This window comes from Balearica regulorum, chromosome 17 (assembly GCF_011004875.1).
Source record: "Balearica regulorum gibbericeps isolate bBalReg1 chromosome 17, bBalReg1.pri, whole genome shotgun sequence".
NCBI classification, from domain to species: domain Eukaryota; kingdom Metazoa; phylum Chordata; class Aves; order Gruiformes; family Gruidae; genus Balearica; species Balearica regulorum.
The window spans coordinates 13,073,809-13,097,397 of NC_046200.1; the positions used below are offsets into that span (position 1 = coordinate 13,073,809).

Genomic DNA, 23,589 nt, shown 5'->3' on the forward strand with positions numbered 1-23,589 from the left:
GGTTATCTGCACTGAGAAGCAGAAACGATTCATTTTGCTTCTGCATGAAATGACGTTTGGAACTTTTTAGCTGTAATTCAAAAATAAACACCATTGCTACGAGCAAAAAATTGATAGCGAAATGACTAGCTGTCCCCATTAGCAAAACTCAAATGCACAATGGTTGGAATTCAATTAAAAACAAGAAGAAAGCCTGTGGCATGATACTGTCCATGTTTGTTTACAAATCATTAAAAGAAGATCAGCTCATCCTTTTAACTTTTTTTTTGGTAAGACTCCTGTTTTAAGGAGGACTGGGTTTCGTGTATCATTTACTCTAGATACAGTTAGATGTATTCACGTTTGAACTTCAGGAATGGTAACACATCTAGAGCAGAGATGCTTTTCCCTGTCCTATGGGACCCTGAGGTCACCAGGTGTGGAAAGAGCTGTGAGGCCAAGTGGGCAGACATGACCTTCCTGAGAATTTCTTTGCAGGTGGGGTCTGGCTGTTGAGGCTCTCTAACAAAAGGCCATCATGACATTTGCAATAGAGGGTAGAGAACAACTTTTCCCCCACTTCTCTGTTAATGTTTCTAGAAATACGTAGATGTTTGTGCCTTCGGGCCATCTCCTGTGGTACATACTAAGCAACATACCGAACTGTAGTGATCCCATATAGAATATTGGCAAGTGTGTAGTCAGGCTGTCTACTCTAGTCATGGGTTAAATGGGAAAGCTGCAAGGCTTTCATGTTCTATTGCCAGTTGTACAGTTCAGGAGAACATATCTGATAAATCAGAGAAGAGCCTTTAATCATGTACTTAAATTCCTTCGAAGAACTTATTGTGAAGTCTGCACTTAAAAACTGTGCTCCTAATACTTCATTAGACGAAGTTGCTAAGAACCTGATTTTATTTTAATTCTGGCTACAAATGCTTTGAGTATAAATAAACCTTGCAGTCATCTTACTGGTTTTAGGTATGAATTGGAATAGATAAATGCAGGATAAATCTTGCATGTGGCTTAGGCAGATAGTCTTGCATAATCAGAATTGATTCTTCTTTGTCCTTTATGCATTTTGTTCATTCTAAAGTCCTATGCTGTTGTAAGGCTGGAAGTGGCACCATCTTGTACCTAGTATGCTTCGAGTGCATGAGCTCAGGAAGGGACAGATCAGCTCTGTTGCCTGGAGAGCTCAGAAAACCTGACCCTGGTCCAAACTGTTTCACTCCAGACAGAAAAGTGAAACAGAGTCAGAGCTGAAGGGAGCTTGGGAAGGGCTGGCCAGGTCTCGCACCTCTCCGTCCTCTAGCCAGCTTCTCCTGCACATGCGCGTACACACACAGCAGTTTCAAGTAGCAAAGTGATTTTTGCCTCACTTCTCTGTAATCTATGTTTGAGTTCTGTGTTGAAGCAGGTCTTCTGACTTCAAACAAAACATTTTGCAGCTTCAAAACTCACAGAGCATAGTGTGATCAGTTTGGTTATTTGACAGTGATGAGTACAGTCAGTGTATTCAGTGTGTTTGGAGACTTTCAAAATGGGTATTACTAGTTATTGAATATGAACAGACCAATTACTGAATACAAACCATCATTTCAGTCAAAAGTCATTTCAAAAAAAGTCACTGTGTCCCTGTTTTTACATCAAACATACTAGCGTCATATCTGAAACCATGTGTGTTATTTTCTTTTAATATAGCATGATTTTGTTCGCCGAGACCGACCACCAAGGGTACTAATAGACCTCATACAAAGGACAAAAGATGCAGTACGTGAATTGGATAACCTACAGTACCGGAAAATGAAGAAAATCCTTTTCCAAGAGACACGGAATGGCCCACTGACCGAGTCTCAAGAAGAGGAGGAGGTACTTTGATTTTGTTACCTCATTTGCGCTGTTACAAATAATTTTAGGGCAAGTGAGATGTTCCTGTCCCTAAGGGAGCAGAACAAACACAGCCTAGGTGAGGATGCAATCTATGTTGTTGGAATATGGTTTCGATCAGCAGAGACAGAAGGTAGGATAATGAGTGACAGTGTTAGATGTGCATTTATTGGCAACTTTAATACTTTGGGGTTTGTTTTTTTTTCAAATGGTGGCCTTTCTTCTGAAAGTTTTAGGAAACTCTTCTGGAGGGAGATTCTCTGAGAAGAGAGTGGCTTATAGCCTCTGTGAAGGAGAGTCTGTTGACAGTCCAAGCTTCTTCAGTCTCAGAAGCACAGTCACGACCACTTGATTAATGTTAATACTTTTTCAATTACTGTAACTTTGTAAAGTAATTGGCCTGTCATGAGCTGAAAAGCAAATTGCCAAATTAGTAAGACTTATTTTAAAAAAATTGTTTAATATTAAGGAAAAAATATTAAAGACATAAAATTCAGCTTCAGTTTAAATCTTATAATAAACAACCCTCTTAATCAGTGTATGATAATTAACACTAACTGTGGCCTAGAGAAGGAAACCAGTCATTTTTCTGTTGATGAGATTAGATGGAAATTAATGTAATTTGGTGCAGGCACATTGGATAAGTAAATCCATGACTGGTTCTCAACAAAAACAATAGGCAAATTGCTGTTTGTATTCCTTTTTGCTGCGGTATAGCAAGATAATACGCAGCAAGATGCTCAAGCTCAGCATATGTTTGGGGACTTGAGGTTTGTGTATGTCGAATGTTCCTTTCAGGCTGAACTAGAGCTCTGGTTAAGAAATGGGCAAGCCTGGGTATCAGATAGGAGAGCAGACAGAAGGAGTAAGACCTGTGGTTAAAGCTATGAAGTGCTGCTCTTCTAACCCTCCAGCTAGCCAACTTCTAAAACCTGAGCTCAATTGTTGGGGTGGGGAAAGGGGGGATTTATCAGACTTTTGCACTGAAACCTTCACTGTTTGTTTACCTAAGTGTGAGGAGCTGTTAGGAGAGTGACAAGGTAGGAAAGAGCAAGGGAATGTGTTTCCCACTTGACTGTGCAGCAGATCCAAGCTCAACAGTGAAGCGGGACACGTGTTGGTAGTTGACTCCAACATGTATCTTCTGTTCCTCCTGTCCCCACCTCTCAAAAAAGAGGGAAGAAAAGAGATTGTATCTCTAGGGATTAACACGCTAATGAAGCTCACACTCTGCATGTGCACAGCATGCTCTGGACTGCGTTTTACCACTGAGCTTGTGTACCACGAAATGAGGTTGTATTGCTTGTATGTATCACTAACTTGACGGTGAAAAGAAAACATAGGACTTGCTTCAGTTATACTTAACTGGTTAACAGAAGCTGCTCAACTGTAAATGCCACAAGACAGTTCCTTTTTCTACCCTAGACTAAGGTGGAAAAGGAGCATTACAAATCTTTAACACTCAAAATACTACTAATGCTTTCCTCAGAGCTCTTCCAAGAAAGTTAAGGTCATTTGAAAAGTATTCAAGTCAGGAAGTTGATGTTATTAAGGTTGCATAGGAAATCTTATCTCTGTCCTTTGTGCATAGACACTCATTAATTACATAGCCAGATCCTCATCTCGGATGCTTCATTATGTTATTTCTTCTGCAACTTTATATAAGCATCCTGGAAATATTTTCATTCTCTTATCTTGTATTTTGGATTTTAAGTGCTCTTACGCAGACTCTGAATGATCTGCTGATTGCTTAAAAAATGATCACCCAATCAAATACAAATCTGTCAAGTCTGTCAATTTTATCTTTCTGCTAGTTTCCAACAAAATGCGTACCCTGTTAATTGATTTGTAATGTAATTCTCCCCAAGCTCACTATGGAGGCCAGGACAAACTGGATGCAGTAGCAAGCCATTCATTTTGGTGAATCAAGGCTATTTTGCACCAGGAGCTGAAGGACGTTCAGAGTTCTCAGTCCTCACTGTGAACTCCCTGCAAGCCTCTGAACTGCCGCTAGTTAATTACAAAGGACTCCACAAATTCTCTAAGTCAGTCCAGATTAAGCGCATAGTCTGGATTTACTGAGCTGGTATGAGTATGCAACAGGAAAAAAGGATGCTAACTTCTGGTATTTGTCTGTAGAATCAAAAATATGTCCTATATGAGGAATATTTATTTACATATTTCTAAGTAGATTACAACACTTTTAATCACTGTAATAATGCAGGCTGTTCTGAGTCAGCTGCATAAAGGTGATTGAAGAATTTCTTGGCTGAAAACACAAAGTTAAAGGAGTTTTTAGCTTGACAAGATGTAATTGCTGACTGCTTGGGACATGGAGGTTAAAACCTCTATGCCTGTTAAGCACCATGTGATAGTTATCAAATCATAAACAAGTTCATTGCCTTAAATCTCTTCTGATTCACAAAATGCCTTGTAGCATACCTGACTTGGAATGTTATTTCAATACAAACTTAGATCATTCCTTTTAATTATGAGACTCCTTCCACCAGCCATCCATTATTCCTGGATGTCTCCTATTCAAGCCAAGAGCCATGCCCAGGCTTACTAATACGTGGAAAAAAAAAACTGCCTTGAAGCCCAATACAGTAAGATTGCAGGGGAAAAGGCAAAAACTACCTGCCCCATATGGAGTATTTCATAACCCAAGCAGCCTTGGGAAACGTAGTTGCCAAAATAATGAGCAAAGAACCTTTAAGCCTGCAGAGTTGCCTTTAAAACAAACTTTGGGCACTGCAGGCATAATGCTGGGCAGGTGATCTCCTGCAGTATTTGTAACTGATGCCCCTTGTTTTATAGGACAGTGAGCATGGATCAAACCTGAGTAGGAAGATGGACAGTCTGGGCAGCAACCATTCCATCCCAAGCGTGTCTGTGAGCACAGGCAGTCAGAGCAGCAGTGTGAGCAGCATGCAGGAGGTCCTGGATGAGAGCAGTCCCGAACTGGTCATGATGCATAGTGACGAGAGCACAATTAATTCCACTTCCTCCGTTGTTCATAAGAAGGTATGTTCTCTGGTGCTCTCCATAGCTTCCCGCAGTCCCTGCTATTGCTCACGTTGGCTCACCCACGTAGGGCCCAACGATCAGCGTGCTGTGGTCTTGTGTTGAGCCATCTGCTGAGAGCAGGAGCAGGTGCCGGGCTTGCCAGAATCAAATTCTGTGTTGTGGTGTTTGTTTTTTTTTTTTTCTTTAAAAGCTAACCTGCATTTAGATAACCTCTGAAAATAGAGGCTGCTACTGAAAGGTAGCGCTGTCAGTGTCTAGGCAGGGTTCACGCAGACTTATCGCATGCCTCCTTATCCAGCCCCGCATGTGCACTGCTTCTCCATCTCTGCTTGTAATGTCAGTCCTTGTTTCCTTGTGAATGATTGTGCTGTCTTACGTAGTATGGTGACAAGTGGTGATAGCAGCTAACCGTTTACCAGTCACAGTGTATGATTAAAATCTGTTTGCACTTGGATTTCCCTCATGAGAAGTGGAAGTGTGCAGAACTTTGGACCCTTCCCACGAGGTATGTTGTGAGTCGAGTTCCACTGGATGCTTTTCTGCTCTTCTGCTGCATGTTGTGATATGTTGCCTTTTCTTAGTGCTAGATATCAAGCTAAAGTTGTCTAGCTGTAAGTTAAGACTTTAAGATTGTTTTGACCAAAATAGTTTTGGGTTGGCCTTAGCAGTGTCATTTGCTAGTGGGCAGTAAAATGTAGGTGGTTTGTGTGATTGCATTTACAAAGAGCTTCAAAGCGTATGTATGCTTTTTGCCAGAGCAGCTAAAATGTTACAGTAGTGTGAAATGTGTGAAGTTCTCATTTGTAGGGTTACAGCAAACCCTTGTTCCAACTCACTAAATATTTGTAAGCAATTTTCCTCCCCTGCAATACAGTGTTTGTGTAATTGAATATTGAAGTGCTTGTAAAAGGGAGCTCTCAAGAAATGTTGTCTTCGACAAAAGATTGCCGTGCTTATTTAAAGATACTGGCAGATAAGTTGCACAGGTTTCAGGGGTTTACATCTTTCTCAAATGCATTTACAGGAGCACCTTTTGAGACACTTTTCTTAAAAAACAGTGTTAGGTACAAAATGGTGGCCCGAGGAACTCCTGAATGAAGATTGTATGTGCCGGGTGGCTGTAGTTGGAGGGGGTTTTTTTGTGCAGGCTTCAGCAATGTGTATTAATTTTGATTTCACGTTGTTAAGTAGTCATATTTACATTAATATAGAAGTTTGAGGAAATTATTTACACAATAGTCATACACTTTAATATTACTATCAGTGTCATTACAGTTGATGAAAACAAAATGTGAACCACTCCCATCAGATGTAAATTGCATTTGTGAAAGAAGTAGAATTCCTGCTTGTTTTAAGACTAATATTTCATTTTATAGTGATTGTATGACACTTCTAAAGTACAAATACAGCAAGGTTTCTGAGTGTATGAATTCAGTGCTCTTAGACTTCTGCATAGCAGTTCTTTTCTTGAGATGAAGACGTTCAGTTGAGTAGAATGCATAAACATGGAAGCTTTTGTTATCTGCTTGGAAAAACAGGGTCTTTTGCACGCTTGTAACTGAAGTATTGTGAAAGAAATCACCTGTAGACCACTTAACCCAGGTGTTTTAGGGTAATTTTGGAAGCACAAAACCCAGATCTGTACTGATGGTCTTTACAAAATAGTTACAAATTGGGTGTGATTACGGATTCTTGCAGTGGAGTATTGGCTCAATTGGCAAATGTTACCTTCTGCTGTATTTATGCATAAGATAAACTTATACCATGTAGCAGGACATATTTCAGTCTGCAAATATATTTTAATTTAGTACTTGATTTTTTTATTCTCTGCTACTTTGGGGAATGCAATTTTAAATGCAAAACTGCTTCATGTGTGTATTACGTATATATTAATGCATGTGAAAAGACTAAAATTGGAACAGGATATTGCAGGGGCTTTATATACATGTACATCCCAGTCTGTTTTCAAGGTAAAGGTATTCTGAAGATACTTCAGTTTGTACTTGCTTTAACTGTTTCTGTAAACTGATGGAGCTGATCCACACAACTTGGTTTTGTTCTAGCAGGTGAGAAGTAGCGAGTGCTGATTTTGGTAGCGCTCTGGAACCTAAGCACAAACAAAATGGAAAGAACCTGGGGTTCAAGTTTAAATTAAGCTTTTGTTTTGCATTTAATCAGCCTTTAAAGGCAAAAAAAGAAAATACTGATGAATGTAATTAGCCAGCTGTCTCCATTATGTGGGCATAGGGTCACACACGAGATTGTTTTGACACGGGTCATATCAGTGTTGTGTAAAATTATGGTATTCCACAAATGTGTTAATTAACAACCTCTGGATGTACCAGACTCTGTAAAGCGACCAGGATGGCAAAATTGCCCGGACTGTTGATATTTCCTAAGTGTCAGAGGCCTTTTGATGTCTTTGGACCACAGCCCCAGAATGTCATGGGCAACTGTAAAATGTAGGATGATAAAGTCTGTGGTCATGTGTGAAACATAGTTCCTGGCCTTCAGTGCTTCAGAGCACTGCTTGGTGTGAAGAGCCAGTCTGGAGGGGTGTTTCCTCGGTGTAAATCAGGAGCAGACCTCAGGCTCTTGCTACATCACCTATGTAGCTCTAGTCTGGGAGAACCCTTGAGCATCCCCATCAAGCGCTCCTAGCAGCTATACTGTGACCAGCTACTGAGACAGAGCCAAAGCATAAGAAACAGGCTGATGTAGTAAAAGCATTTGTAAAGAACATTTTTCTTTTTTAACAGCTGCTAGTTGGCTGTAACTTCCAAAAATATTTTGTGGTCACAGGGTGAGTGAAAAGACCTGCTTCTGATCTGGGTAATTTTCACTGGCTGTCACGATAGCAGAGATGTTTGGGTTTTGCCTGACGGAGAATAGCATTTGTGATAAATCCTCCATGAAAAGCAGCCACAGCCTCACCCCTTCCACAGTACAAAAGCTCTGGGGCAGCAGTAGAGTTCTGTGTTTCTAAACCTGTGCTTAGAACAAAGGTGGCTCCCACCTATCAGCAGAGTAGAACTTGTACATTGGAAGAAAAGTCACTGGACAGGAAGAAAAGAATAATAATAAGCCCTAATTGAAAGTATAGCTTTTTATGTAAGTTTATAGCTGTGTTCTAAACCCTTGGGAGGAACAAAATTGCAATAACGTCTGCACTCAGGCAGGAAGGCTGCGTCTTCCCTTCCTGGGATCTCAGTCCACCCTTAGGATCAAACACTGCTTCCTCAGGAGGATGCCTTCATCACCAGCAAATTCTTTACAGGAAATTTAGCTGTCTGGCTGGGATGAGCTGTCCTGCTGGGAACTTTTCCTTGCCCCTTTGCCGATTTCATATTGGTGACCTCCCCCACGTAAGTCATAATATGGTCAGTGTAAGAGTTGTGATTTTCTAACGTCTCTCTTCTGAAGACATCCAAGGATCATCTTACCCATGGATACACATTCTCAAGTCCATCTCCTGTTGGGAGCTAATGCAGTCGTTCAGCTGCACAGGTTGAGAGATGAAGAGTAAATGGCAGCTCTAATGCAACCCCAATTATATCAGAGTGCCAAAAAAACCCAAACAAAAAAAAAAAAATGGGGCAGGGAGTTACACTCCAAATACACTGTGCTTCAAAGACACGTAACCCAGATTTTTAAAAGTAGATAGGGATCATTAATTAATCTTAAAATGAGGATGAAGATTTTGGCTCCCTAAGAATATAGGCATCAGTTGATGCATCATAGGTAGCCTGTCATCTGCTTTGTTCAACTGCTGGTATTTGTCAGTGTGCATACAGGTGGCTTCCCAGAAATATTTTTTGTTGTCCTAAATGGGTATGCCAAGTGGTAGGATTTAGAATGTTCCCACATGGTGGTATTTTATTTCCATAAAACTTTATAATAGTAAAAAAGATTGTTCTCTTTTTAGTCGAAACAAGCCAGTACGCTATTATTTTGTTCGACTGCAATACAGAGTTATTGCTGTTACTTCAACCTTAAAATCATCAGTACTTACGAAGATGAAACTTGGGCAATAAAAATATCAGGAAAATCTTCTGATCAAAATCTAGTTTATAACAAAAGGACGAAAAGAGGATGTGCATAGCTGATCATCACAAATTCTCACCCAATGTCTGTAATAAAAACATACTTCTGTAATAACTGTTGCAACTTGAGTGACTTTCCAAATCCATAAATTAACCTGTACGCGTAGCCTATCGCTGCTATGATTAATAGGCAGCGTTCATGCTGAATTCTGTGGATGGAGAGTGCTGCGGCATGGTGGTTCTACAGGAGTTACAGCTGAGGCAAAGCTGAGGGTGTTTTCCTACGATTTATGATTTGTTCTTGGAAAAGATGTTGGGTTTATGAGATGTAAAGGATATTTAGGTAATGACTTACTGAGTGTTGGCTTGCATGTGCTGGCAGTGATGACCCCTCGTGCACCTTCTGGAATTGTGCCAAGCAGGTTGGTGACATAAAGCCTTTTCTTGAAAGACTCTTGATACTTAAACCTCTCTATAGATTATCGAGGCATTTAGTGCAATGTATTAAAATGAACGATGGCACGCTTGTTTTCTGTGCTCTTTAAATTCTTAGAAGGAAGGGATTTGCTGCAATTCCATTCAAGTCCTTACTATGGCTCAGAAATTGCCTTTCCTATTTGTCTAGGAGACTGGCGGTTCTTTCCAGTTAGCGAATCCTCTTTTGTAAACAGTGTTTGTGAAGGTTTTTATTTGGTGTGCATAACAAAGAATGCAGTGTGCAAGTGAACGTTCCTTCTGAGGCAAAAGGTTGGATGTTTCAGCTTCAGGCTCAGAGTTTGCATTTGAGGTGTGTGTCAGTTTCTAAATCAGCTGCTGAAGAGGATGGGATTCCTTTCCTCTGTATTTTCTTAATTCTTGTGTTTGATGCTTTGTCAGTGCTTCAGCCATATGACAATGTTATATACTGAAAAAATTCAAATATCAAATGCAATTTATAGATCTGTCTGGTTTTGCTGTGATTAAAATTTGAGGCAAAACTCTCATTCATTTTTTTATTATTTTTTTTTTCCTGTAGGGGAAAAAAAACAACTCCTGTCTGCCTACTGAGTTGTTTTCTGTTTGCTTCTATAGCTTGCTTGTTCCAATTGTCATCTGAGCAGGTATTTTGTTCACCTTAGGAAGTTTTGTTGCAGTGATGGCGGTTTTTTTTCCCCATAGCATTTCTTGGAACAAGCTATGTCCTTTCTCTAAAAACAAAACAAAAAATATCTGATCAGTGTAATTATTAAGTGTTATCAGGAAGGAGTCTAGTTGGAATATCTTGAACATAAAATGAAGATACTGTTAGCAACATGTTAGTGTCACTTTTAAAAATGCATGGCAACGGTGTTAAGCAGATATTCTGGTTGTGTTGGTGTTGGGGACAGGGGATGGTAAAGCCCTCTTTTCAGTGATGAAGAGACAGTGTGTGGTAGAACTGGCATGGGACTTTAGAGAGCAAAATTCAGGTTCTTACTCTGCAGGGTGACCTTGGGCAGGACTCATTGGTTTGAGTGGAAACCCATGTGTGGTGTAACGTCTGAGCATCTGACACTAGAGGTAGACATTTAGATACCCGGCTGGAACCCACTTGCATCAATTTGTGTCTGAACAGATGTTCTGACTGTTTCTCTGTATTTCTGTTTATCCAGAGATCAGCTTCCACAAGAACAATTATTTTTTTGTTTAAGGTCACCTATTAATCCATAATATAGGTAGGAGTCCTGCCTTTTGTGGGTTTTTTCATTGTTTTTGAGAGACTTGCTCTTTGGCATCACTTAAGTAACTGGAAGCTCCACCAGCTCTCTGATGAGAGAATACTGTCGAAATGTTTGAGAGTTTTTGTCTTGGCAAATATGATCAGCAATTTCAAAGCCAGCACCCAGCCAAATCCCCCCATCTGCTGTCATCAGCCTGAATGCTGTTTGTGTAGCAGTCAGAACAGATGATTTCTTTAGTAGGAAGTTGAAGATTCTAGATTGTTGACCCTAAGTAGAAGAATTGTAATAGTTTAATGTGAGTTGCGATCTGAGTATGCTGTTGTATCTATAAGGCAAATACTGCAATAAATGCAGAAAACAGGATACAGGGAAGATACATTTCTTTAAAGACAACCCAATGTTGGAACTGCAGATTTAGGGCTGAGAGATACTCTGACCCAAACTCGATGAGTCTCTGGGGTGCTTTTGATCAGATTTTACTTACTGAGTGACTTGAGCTGAGGTGTCAGTTTTGGATCTTGGTTTCCCACAAATCTGGAGCTGAAAGTTTGAAACAAAATTTGTAGGTGTTGGCAAAAATCAGGAAGGAGATATGCTTGCAGTGTCTCTTAGCAAGCTTTTGGAGGAAGAAAATAAAATTAAAAGAGCAGAAATCTATTTTCTGGGTTTGTCTGTCGTAGTAGCCATCAGTCACATTGTCTGAGGAAGGTTGGTGGAGATATGGCTACTCTTACGTTTACTTGTCTTACACTACCACAGAGACTGCTAGTAAAGAGAGACCTGTAACTTGTTAGATTTGGTGACTCTTCATGTCAAGCGATTTTATTTCTGGCAGTGTGACAGCTTTTCTGAAAAATGTTTTGCCTATTCAGGTTGCATGGGCTTATTTGAGATTAATGGTGGTTGCCTGCCTGATGCAGAAGCCTCAGATCCCAGATTAAGGGGTGCCAAGGACAACCACTGAGTTTTCTGCCCACCTGAAACTGGTCCTTCTGCTTGCTCGGTTGCAAAGGAATTTTCCCATTCCTTGCCCAGTTCAATTTGAAATGGAGGATGCAGTTAATTCATGTTCCTGAAGGGCAATTTGATTCTGCTGTGAGCTTCTTATGTGCACCAAACTAACTAGAAGCCCCATAAAACAAGACCAGGATGACATTCTGCCCTCTAAGAATCCACCTCACCTCTTAAACAACAGAAAGTAACCCACAGCTGAATTTTCCCATATGAGAAGTAATTACAATTTCAACTTGTCATTTTAGGTGATGTTGTGGAGCGTTCTGAAAAATCTGAGTGCTCATTTTAAAAGTTTTTTTTTCAGTGATTTGCTACTTCTCTAGCTTTAATATTTCATATTCACCCTGGCATACTAATGGAATGGAGAGGGAAGATGGTCGAGGGATTGAGGTATGCTACCAGACCTTAGGAACCTTGGACGTTCACATGTGCTGCTGCCAGCTTTGTGTATGACCATGGGTAATATTTGGCCTGCCTCCACCTTAATTTCATAGCTATAGTAGAGGAATAGTAGCTCCTGTGTACTTCTATTTCTCTTCAGTCCTCTGTGGTTCAGATGGGTAAGTCTTGTATCAATCTTTACCATGGGATACTTTTATTCAGCTTTATTTTGTGTATGAGGTGCTCCAGTTTCAGCTTATAACAAAGGAGTTCCCTTTTGTAGCTGCTAACTCCCTTCCCCTTGCTCCATACCAGTGTGTTTGCACAAGCCCCAAAGAAGCCAGGTGTATCTCTGCAGAGCCACTTGGAGAGCGAGAGGCAGAGTTCAGCATGGCTTCTTAGCACTGTCCCTTGCCTGGCTAGGGGAGCGTTGTGCCGAAAGGCTCCAAAACACATCAAAGGAAATATCAAACCAAAAGGCGATGTTAGTAGCCCATCTGCTTCGGGTTACCTGGGGTATCCCCAACTGTCTTTCGCAGAGTTCTTACACCTACTTGATAGGCGAGAGGGATCAATATTCTTCAGTGAAGCCATGAGCCCAATTAAACTGAGTGATACTGTTAAACTTTAAATGTTTAAACAAGATTTTTTGATATGACTATTCTAGAGCCTAAGACATGCCTTTTTCAGGAAAGCATGCAAGTCCGAGAGCCCTGCCTGTCATATGAACATGCACAAGCTGAGAATCATCCCAACTGCCAGTAACACTGCCTTTCCCTGGTAACAGTGCCACAAAAGGTCCAGTGTAAGGATGGCCGATACAAAATGAAACTGCAACTTTTTATTACACTCCGTAGTCCTGCTACTGCTATCGAGGACTGTCCTTTTTAATTGTTTTAGTTTGTTCTGTCTCCCTCGGGTGGGTACGGAGGAGCCGGTGCAGGCCTGGACCTCTGATGGTCTTGGCTGTTGTGTTCTCTCCATGCAAAGGCAAGTGAAAGGGGAGCGTGGAGTGTAAATGCTCAAAATTAAGGATATGAGAAAAGATGTTGGATTTAAAGCACTTTAAATCAACCTGTCGTTCAGCTCTTTGTATCAGCATTTCTGTACCTGTTTGGCTTTTGCTGAAAATCATTTACGGAACAATATTGAAAGCGGCTGAATGTGCGTGGGTCCAGACTAGAAGCAGCTAGAAACTGAGGACAGCAGAGAGGGAAGCAAGTGCCTGCAGAGCGAGAAAGGAGCATCAGTGCGACAGCAATGTCATGGTGGAGATGCTACTCCGTGTCGACTGGTTTTTTTACCATAAGACTTTCCGACCGTACTGTTGTCTGCCCTGGCATGGCAGGGTAGCAAAGCTGCTTCTGCTCACCTGCAACACCCGGTGCACGGAGGCAGCCGTTCTCTGCGAGGGCTGGCAGCTTTTATTTGCCTCGTGGCATAGGCGCTTGCAGCCTTTATTTTGCACCCCTGATAGTTGGAAACTGGATGTAATTCAGGAAGAATCTCAGTTGTCCTTCGAGGTTTTTAGGAGGTGGAACTTGAGGATGGGAGTGACGAAACTGTGGTAGGTGGCAGGTGTGGCAACGCCGGCTGCCATCGCTGCTGGCCCGTGGAGCCCACGCCGCCGGGTCCAAAGGCTGCAGGTATGCTGACTTTTGGCAGTCACCGTTTCAATTAGCAAGATTACGGAGGTGTTTTTCATCAGCCTTTCTGATCAGGGTCTCTCCTCTCTACGCTCGACGAGAGCTTTGTTCCGTTGCAAAATTTTCACGCACTGTTTCGCAGATGCACAGCCGCTCCTCGCCAGCAAGGAAGAGTGAGGTGGTACTGGGAACCATTCGTGCTAAAACCTGTGAGCTGTTGCTTTAAAAAGGAAAAAAAAAAAAAAAAAACCTTTGTGGGCTGTGGAGAGAAAGTGCTAGAACTGTGCAGGATCATGACTGGAAAGCAGGATCCCTGAGTGGTCACGGAGGCTTTGCTGGTCCTCTCCAGCCTGCCACGGTTTTAGCCAGGATGCTCGTCCTCCACAGCAGATAGCAAACGAGAGACAAAGAAACCCTATCGAGGACGAACCACTCGGCAAAGGGAATGAGGCAAAATGTTGCTCTTGTGTTAAAAGGGAACAGCATCTTCTTTGCCAGACATGGAAATCACGTTTTTAACGGGATTGCTGGCTTGCAGTGCTTGAACCCGACCTTTCCGAGGAGTCCGATTGCTCTGCATCGCTTTATGCTTTTGAGTCTGTGGGGGTTTTTTTGCACATATGTAATATTGGAGGTTTAAAAAAAAAAAAAAAAAAACCCCAAACCCCAGCCAGGGATTCAGAAGGCATCCTGCTAGCGATCAGCTGACACGCCGAACCCCAGCCTGCAATGTGTTGCTTATTCATTTTGTACCGTGGGAGCTGCCGGGGCTAGCAGAGAGCTGAACTATGCCTCTCCAACAGCCGCGCTTGTGCAGACAGAGGGGTGAGAGAGAGGCAGCCGCCGCGGGAAGAGCACAGCCGGACTTTCTCCTTGTTTTTATCCATTTCTGCAGGATCATGTATTTATAAGGGATGAGGTGGGCCACAGGGATCGCAGGCCTGAGGTGCGGCCTACCCAGTCAGTGCAGAATCAGGCCCTCCACTACCGGAACCGAGAGCGCTTTGCCACAATCAAATCAGCATCTTTGGTAAGCAGCCACCCCACCCCACCTCCCCTCTCCCCCTCTCCCTCTGCAAAGGGGGCAGGAATCTTTTTTTTTCCCCTTCCCCCCCCCCCCCAATTATTTTTTTGTTGTTGTTGTTGGCATAGCAACTAGATATTGCACTGAAAGATAATTTAGCTCTATGTGTGTGAGATGTAAAATGTAGAATATATCTAATTTCTATGTGTGTTTCCAGTATATGGGAGATAAGCCACCTTCCTGGGTGAAGTTAATATAATCTCAGATTTTTTTTTCTTCCTCTCCTCTTTTCCACCTAACTCTTTTGTTAATATGTTTATTTGTATGTGCATAAAGTCTGTATATGTACTCATGTGAAATATGCTTAAATGCTATGGAGATGCAGATGGGTTTTGAAACAATAAGATTGCTGCTTCCCGGCTGAGCTGCTGGCTGGGTTGGTGTGGGTTTTTTTTCCCATTCATTCATTTATTTCAAGCAACTGTACCGTGACTGCATTTTTCAGCTCGATCCCTAGGAAGGATTGCTGGGTTGCGATAACGGAGGGGGCTTACAGCGGGCTGTGGGCTTACAAAGAGGAGGGGGATGGGATGAATCCATCCAGATTTGTACTATTGCAAATGTGATTGCTGTGGATGCCTTTGTAGTAGGGAAAGGGGTGTGTGCCGGAAGAGTTAGTTGTGCCGCCTCCCCCACCTCGCATCCGCACGGGCTGCAGTCGGTAGCAACCTTTTTGAGGGAAAGGAGTGAAAAATGGCCTTTTAAAGCTAAAATAAATGCAATCTTAAATATTTCAGTCCGATAGTATTAGAGGTCAGATGGAAGGGGAGCGTTAGAAAGTACCCACTGTTTGGCCATGGCACTTGCTCAGTGCTATGACATCATCCTAGACCAACCCTGAAATTACACCAGCGAGCCCTCCCCTTCTTGTTTTACCCTGCCTGAACGGTGGGGTTTTTTTCCTTCTGTACCACCATTTCTTGATCCCCCCCGAATCCCTTTGGATTTCTACATGTACAAGACGGACAGTACGTGTGTGTGAACGCAGCTAAAGGTTGTGAGTGGAGGGAAAAAGCAGCAGTGGTGCCAAGCAGCCAAAATTTTTATGTGTGGTGGTGGTTGCTGCTGCCGTTAAAATATCAAACGATGCTGTGGCATTCAGACTTCTGGCCAGATGCTTCATGGGCAGTTTGGGGGGGGGAGCATCCGAGTTCCATCTTCTGCAGGTGTACTTCTGGGTAGCCATAGCCCAAGTGCTCCCCGGGTCGGTGTCCCCTGCTCCCCCTTCCCTCCTTCCTCCCCCCCCAAGTTACAGAGTGACCTAGAAATGTGTGTGTTAGAGGACTTCATGCAGCGCACCTGACACAGGCAGCATCTCTGGTCTCCTGGAGACCCTCTGCCTTGTAAATTTTTCTCTTTTGTACATGTGTGTGCATGCAGCCAGTATAGTGCCCACACTCTTGGCTGCACCCAGCAAATAAAAGTAGGATTCAGTTAGGTTGGCCGGAGGGAAGAAACGATGAATGACTGGAGTGTCATACTCCAAACATGTATACAATTTGATTGATACATTCAACATATGTATCTATTCATTAATATTGTTTTACTCCCTGTGGAAAGCTGCTGCACCTTCTGTCCTGCCTTCAGCAGCAGAGTCCATAATTTCTATCTTCCTCCAAATATGTCATCCCGGGGCTACTTGGGTGGCTTGATGGTATCACATGGCTAGGTCCCCTCGGGAGCTGATGATAGATGTTGGCCTGAAGGTATGGACTGTGAGGTCTTCCCAGACCTATAAGCTCTGGGGAAGACAGCTAATGTCCCAAGGTCACTCTGAAATCCCACCGCAGCCTCCCATGGGGCTGGGAGTGTGTCTACCTTAATTCCTTACTCGCTTGGATTTTCTAAATCTCTCTGCTTTAGTGACCAAGTGATGATAAAGAGAAAATTAATACTGGGTGGGGAAGATGCTAGGCTTTTTGGAGAACTTTTTTCTTTTTTTCGTTTTCTGTGGCACGTGCCCTGATGCAAAGATGTCTGGGCTCATGCCCAGACCCTGGACTCAGGGTGACCAGTGCATGCACAGCATCTTTTGGAGGAGAAGGAAGTCCCACCGGTTAGCTCACTGCCAGCCAGCAGGCCTTTGGGAAAGCACATGGTAGTATGTGTTATGCAAAAACTTTGTTCTCCCCATCATATGCACACATATCCCCCTCCCAGTATAGAGGGACGCTTCCAAAGCACCACCTTGGTACTACCGGAGATGTTACTGTGTCCTTAGGTTCTGAGGTTATGTGGTAGGAGAGAAGTTTCCCTGTGTTTACAACAGAAATATTTTATTTCAGTTCATCTTGTGATGGGATTTCTTTTAATAAGCTTTCACTTCCACCTCTTCATGTTCCAAAATGTAAATCTGGGGGGTGGGGAATAACCCAAAACCAAGAATGCTAAGTTGAAACCTGTTCCACAGAACATGAAGAACGTCAGCGTACATGGTCAGGTTTGAAGTGCGGGCATGGCTGCCCGCGCGCTTCGTTATCACTGCTCAGTGATGTCAGTGGGTAGTGGTGCTGAATGCTGCTGCTCTTCTGGCCAGAGGAAGACTTCCTTTCTGCCTGTCCCCTTGTCTGCTGCTTCAGTATCTGTGGGGAGGACAAGGTCAGCCATGTAGCTGATAAGGGCAGGATGACCTAAACATGTCTGAAATTTATAGTGTGAAACCATAAATTCAGACTTTATTCATGTCTCCATGTTAATTTACTCTCTCAACAGCATATTGAAAAAATTATTCCTGTGTGAATGGGTGCTCAAGATCCCACAGGGTTAAAAACTAAGCAAACCAGTATATTTTGATGGTTCCCTACATCGTTGCTGCTGACCATCGGTTGGTTCCTCAGCATCTGGGTACCGTTTCCTGGGCACAGTTGACAGGATCGGGTGGCCTGTATTGCAGAGAATCAGAAAATGGGAGTTCTGACCTCAAATTCAATAATATGGGATGATATTTGGGTGTAAAAACTTCTGCTTGTGGGATTTGCTGAACACTACCCCCCATCATGAGAGGAGGGCAGCATTACAGAGGAAAAGCACTGAGTCTGGGGTGGGCGGCTGTGCTTGTTCCTTCACAACTCGTCCTGCTGGTGGAGTCCAGGGTCTTGGGCCCTCAAGTCCTCGTTATTCACCCTGAGGTCAGGATATTGCATATGGAGGAAAGACTGGCATTTCTAAAAGATGCTCTCAATTTGGAAGTTGTATCTCTTTCCAAAACCAAGCTCAAATAGTTTCAGCGAGTACAGGGGTCACAAGAGAACTATGTTAGACAGCTCTATGCTCCAGATGTCCCAGTGATTTTAAGCGTGATTCCCCTGCCCTGTTGCTCTGCAAAAGCATCATGTGAATAAGAAGGAAACTGGACAGACCTCCAGATAAAATAGTGAAATGGGCTATCCACAAAGAAACAGGCTGAGAATATATCTCTCTAGTCTTTCAGCGATGCTTTGATATTGCTCAGGTTAAGAAAAAAAATTTAAATATTAACAAATGTGGTTAAGAAAGCTGAAGGAGCTTACTTTTGGTCGTAATTCAAGCAACAATTTTAATAGTCACTCTTTCCTGGACCACCTTTCTCTTTGGTCATTGTGTAGACTAAGTCGTCCCCCCCTTTTGTTTTTTGGCGTGACATTCTTGTAGCAACAGTAACCGTCACTCACTTGGAACAGGAGTGGAAAATGCACTGCATATTTCTGCTGTTGCAGTGAAAGTTCCTATCTGAAATGGAGATCAGGTGCCTACTACATCTCCATGTTATTTTGCCAACTATCAGTGATCCATAAATTAAAAGTTACAGCTAGAAATCTAAGCCTTGAAGCTCAGAAAGCTGTTGTTTAAAAAGAAGGGTAGAGGTTCTGTGTGTTGATAAGACCACACCTATCAACATTTTCAAGTGAAAGGTGTGTTTTAAAAATGTGCAGAGATGCATCGATCTGCATTTCTGGATGTCTTTCATGCTTGACCCCTTAACTCCCCACCACCTCGTGCATTTCCTCGATAGCTACTTTTACAATTTTCAAATGAAATGATCTAATAGCTACAATTTCATAGAAAGATCAGACCATGTGGACTCTATTGAAGGCCTTGGCATTCTCTTTGAAATCCAAATGCCAGCAAAAGAATGATGTGATCTCATCCAGGCTCTGCAAAGCCAAATGTTTGGGTACGTGTGAGCAGGCTTCTCTGGATGTGGCCCTGACACCAGGGCAGTCTGACCCTAAACCCAGGTACGTTTACACAGTGGCTGTTCACCTGCACCCTCCTCTGCTGAAGCCATGATACTTCATTCCAGATGGCTGAGTTTCTCCTAATGGACTCATCTGGCTCTGCCTTTAGAGATTTTGTTCTTTCTCATCTCAAAGTTGTTCTTTTGCTGCGAGAGGCTGCTGGCAGTGTCTTGCTCAGTACTCCGCCTCATCCAGCAAAGAGGAGCTCAATATTTTGTTTGGTTATTGAGAGGTGAGATTAAGTGTCCTTTAGGACAGTTCGGTATCTTGATTGAACAATGTAGAAAGAGGAACTCTAAAGAGCTGCCAGTTTGCAGGAAGAGTTGTGAGCCCAACTTCCTTATGTAAAGCAAAAATCTTGGAGGGGTGAAAGAAAGTTTGGATTTTATGGCAAGTGAACTGCCTGTAGGAGTGAGTTGGAAAAGGCATCTCTCTTCTCAGTTCTCTGTGTGCCAAAGATACAGAGAGATAAGAAACTGAGAAAATGTCATACCTTAATAAAAACTGTTGGGTTTTATACAGGTTTTTTGGTTCTGCTGAAGACCTGATTGATTATTGTACGCTGCCGACAGAGCTTCAGGAAACTTCTGTTTTCTGCTTTAAAGGATCCTGACATTTTCTGGTTATGTGGAGAACAAATTTTGCGATGAGCAATTTAGTTGTCATCTTTTTTCCCCATCATAATCTATGGGATTATGTTGGTGAAATACTTTGTAAAGTTAGAAGTGCCTTTTGTCTAAGAACACCAGAAAGGTGATTACTGGAACTTCCCCAAATTTTGTTTTTAAAATGGTCACTCAAGCTGTTCATTAGGGCCTTCATCTTTATAAAACCAAAATCCTTCGTTCATCCATGTGTTGACATGCTTAATCTGAAGAATTTCTCTGGTACAGAACTGGGCATATTTGGTAACTATTCGGTAACATAGTTAATTTTTTCCAATTTCATCCATGCTCCAAGATCCCCATTTGGAGACCTTGTCTTTGAAGCAGGAGTTCTGAAGAGCGTTGGTCTTGATTTGAGATTATGGTGATAAATTAGGCTTTAGCACGAGCATGCAGACATTACATCTACAAAATCTCCACCAAGTCTACCATTCTCTTTCTCTTGTCTTCAGGAATGAAATGCTGCTTTTGTTTTCTTCTAACTTTTTAATGTCTCATCCTCTGCTGTGACTCAAAGGCTTTATGAGCTAGCGTTATAATTAGTAATCGCATCCTATTGTGTGGGATAAATATCCCAGACCTAATGGGAAATCTTTCAGAGATGGAATTCTTGTCCTGATAGAGACAAGCTGTGCAAAACTGGAAATGGGGTCCACAAGAGCAGCAAAAAAAAAAGGGGATAAAAGTTTAATGATTTTTACTGTAAATAAAACAAATGCATGTTCTAAATCTCATTAGAGATTAGACTAAAGGGGACACCTGGCAAAGTTGTTAGTGGATTCTCAGATCCATTTTTTTCTCATGCTCTTGCTGTTTGCTTTGTTCTGCCAACTTCTTGGAACAGTGTGCGCCATGCAAAATGTCCCACTGTTCGCAAAAAGGCTGGGCCTCAAAAATAGCACGCCCAGGAAGATCTCGTACTGCTGCGTGGAGCTGCCGTATCTCCGTGCCTCTGCACGTCCCTGACCGAGTCTGTTCTCTGCAAGTCGTATGTCATTTAACGTAGTAAATGGCATGTGTGAAATGTCTTACCTGACATCTGTCTCTTATAATTAACTTGGATGACTTCTCAGAAGAACTTTGATTACCTGGAAGCTTCTGTCAGAGATCTTATTCTTGCTAAACTTGACTGGAAAGTGCAAGATCCTACAAATGCTTACCAACTTCTGCAAAGTATGGCTGTCATTGGTACAGTTAAAAAAAAAAAAATCTTTTTGAGCTCTAGCAATATGCAGGGCTAATACTGTGTTTGTGTTTCTGTAGTCATTTCTACGATCTCACATATTCCTGGTCTTGGGTCTGTTTCATTACCTAGTCTCAACCATTTGAAGGTGGCTATGTCACACTAATTGCTGAGTTGTAAGTATATATTTAATCAACTCAACTCCAAAATAACATCCCAGAATTCCTTGTACAAGGAGGATGTGATTTATGCATCATCGCTTACCTCAGCGTTGATGATTGACTTCACTAATGCAGTGAACCCACCACCATCATTACCTTCCTGGTAATGAAGTCTGGCACAGCGCTGTAGTCAGACTAGTTCTTTGTTGGCTTTGCAGTCAGATGTTTTGTTTTCTCTCTGGGGCTGTCTTTGGAAGGGATGGGAGGAAAACAGAGACTGTCCAGTAGCATCATCCTTTCATGTCTTGTTTCTGTTCTGGGACTCTGGCTATAACTTCCTTAGTTGGTAACTACTGTAAATTGTTGTTAATCTGCTTCAAGGTGAAGGCTGTGCAAGGTTCTTCCTCACCTCCTCTTCACACTCCTCCCAAGTGTTGGGAGTCATTTGAGCTGAGACAGGTGGCAGCGTGCTTTCTGCCTTGGGTGACGCATCAGTTGTGGTGTTAAACTTCCTTGTTGATTTTGGAGCTCTTACTTCATCGCTGTTTCCCATCAGCTGAAGCACAGGGCTGCCAGCAAGCGGGCTTGGTTTGCTGCTTGGTAAAGCAGCTGCTGCTCTTCTGTTGAACTTGAGCCTTCCCAGGTCTGTAGGTGCATCCCATCCTACATCTGAACTTACTTTGAAGATCTCTGAAAAATAGCCTGTGAATGACAACAGTACTGGAATAGGTGTCAGTTCTTTCTCTGGACTGCTACTGGGAAATTCATTGGGAAGGCTGGGCTCTTGCAGGCTGCAGGAAGGACTGTTGGTTCATACAGTGGTCACCTTCAAAGGGCTGAGCTCTTTGCTTTGTGCTTGTTAAGTGCAAAAGGGAGAGGCCCCCTCATGCAGTATCACCATGTGTAGCAGCTCTACACATGTACTGGGGGCTCCAGCTTTTGGCTCCCAGGTCTGCTGTAAAAAATCAGCAGATCTTTATGTTTGAAGTTCCTGGGACTGTATATAAAAAAAAAAAAATATGCAGTCTTGGACACTTTTTTTCTTTTGGAATGGAAGCATTACCATGTGCTTTTTCTTCTGAAAATTTTTGGCACACCTTACTGGAGGTTTTTTCCTTCTTTCACATGGATGCACTTAGGCATGGAAATGAATGTGGAACTTGTGAGTTTGTTTCAGCTGAGCAGGGTTTAAAATCTGCTTAGACCATCTGATCAATCTTGTTAAGAGCACACAGTTCCAGAACAGTGTTCCCTTGTTAGAAAACTTTCGGTTCCGGTAGGGAATGAGCTCAGTCTGCCATACTCTTGAATTTTAGGAAGAAATTCTGAAGGAGGCTACTCGTGGCAGAAAATAGGTATTGAGGGACTGAATGGCAACTGTGGTGACTTGGGGAGGAAGGAAAGGATGGGTGGGTTGGAGGGTTTCTTAAAACAGATGCTATCTTGTAAGTCCATGTCACCCTCCTGGTTTGAGTCCTGTGTCTGAAGAAGGTTGTCCAGCAGCCACCTTTGTTTCCAGAAGTAACCTGCTGTTTCCTTTACTCATAACATGACATTTTTCTGCTGTGTCACTGAAAGTGCACATAAAATTCTCATTAAAGATGGGGGAAAAATCAGGAGAGAGAAACCTTGTGGTCTGGTTTGTGATATTAAGTATTAGTGCCCTCTGAAACCTGGAACAGCATTCCCTGGAAGTTGATTTCTAAGAGTGTGGGGAAGCAGAGTCTGGTTTACAGGTAAGCAGCTAATACGGAGACAGGCTGTCTGAAGAAGGCCGTGTAGCACTTCTTCCCCTCTTCTTGACACCAGGTTACAAGACAGATCCATGAGCATGAGCAGGAGAACGAGTTGCGGGAACAGATGTCAGGATATAAGCGGATGCGGCGCCAGCACCAGAAGCAGCTGATCGCCCTGGAAAACAAGTTGAAGGCCGAGATGGACGAGCACCGCCTCAAGCTGCAGAAGGAGGTGGAGACGCATGCCAACAACTCGTCCATTGAGCTGGAGAAGCTGGCCAAGAAGCAAGTGGCTGTGATGGAGAAAGAGGTGAGTAGAGGTATAGACTGTATGAGAAGATTGGAGGGAGAGGTGTGAACCAGATCTCTAAGAGGCGGCTGTAGAACTCCTGCTCAAACCCTGTGTTCTTACTGCGCTGTCTGGTTACTGTCTGGAGCCACCCTGGCCGGTTTTGTCAAGTAGCTTCACAGCTACAAGTCAACCTTATGGATGATGGGTGCTCTGCTGGCATCGGCCAATCCTGTAGCTACTGACAGCCGGCTAACGGAGACGGACAGACTCTGTGGAGACCTTGGGAGGGGGCTTCAGCCTCATGGCTGAGCCAGTGACAAAGCTTGCTGCTGTTAGTCTGTTTAAACCTCAGCATGTTCATCTGTATGGTAAACTAGTGGGGTTTTACTCTGGGGTGGTTTTGGTGGAGAAGAAAGAAGCTTGAGGAAACTCTTACGTGTATGTGGGCATTATGGGGGTTTTTTTTGTGTGAGCAGCTTTCCTGTGGCTGAATACTCATGGCTTTGTCTAGCACAGTGATGGGTGAATGGCAGCCCAAACAACGCACAGCAGAAGACTGATTTGTGCTGGA

General features: G+C 42.8%; 1 protein-coding gene across 4 annotated transcripts in view; it reads left to right on the forward strand.

Moving 5' to 3' along the window:
- TAOK3 (TAO kinase 3) overlaps positions 1–23,589 on the forward strand; it is a 92,164-nt gene that overhangs the window by 62,203 nt on the left and 6,372 nt on the right. For 3 of the 4 annotated variants that reach the window (XM_075769809.1, XM_075769812.1, XM_075769811.1), the window contains 4 exons: positions 1,684–1,851; positions 4,687–4,893; positions 14,576–14,710; positions 22,800–23,036. In XM_075769809.1, coding sequence (XP_075625924.1) covers positions 1,684–1,851; positions 4,687–4,893; positions 14,576–14,710; positions 22,800–23,036 — 747 coding nt within the window. The remainder of the gene's footprint in view (positions 1–1,683; positions 1,852–4,686; positions 4,894–14,575; positions 14,711–22,799; positions 23,037–23,589) is intronic. The other variant, XM_075769813.1, reaches the window with a different exon arrangement.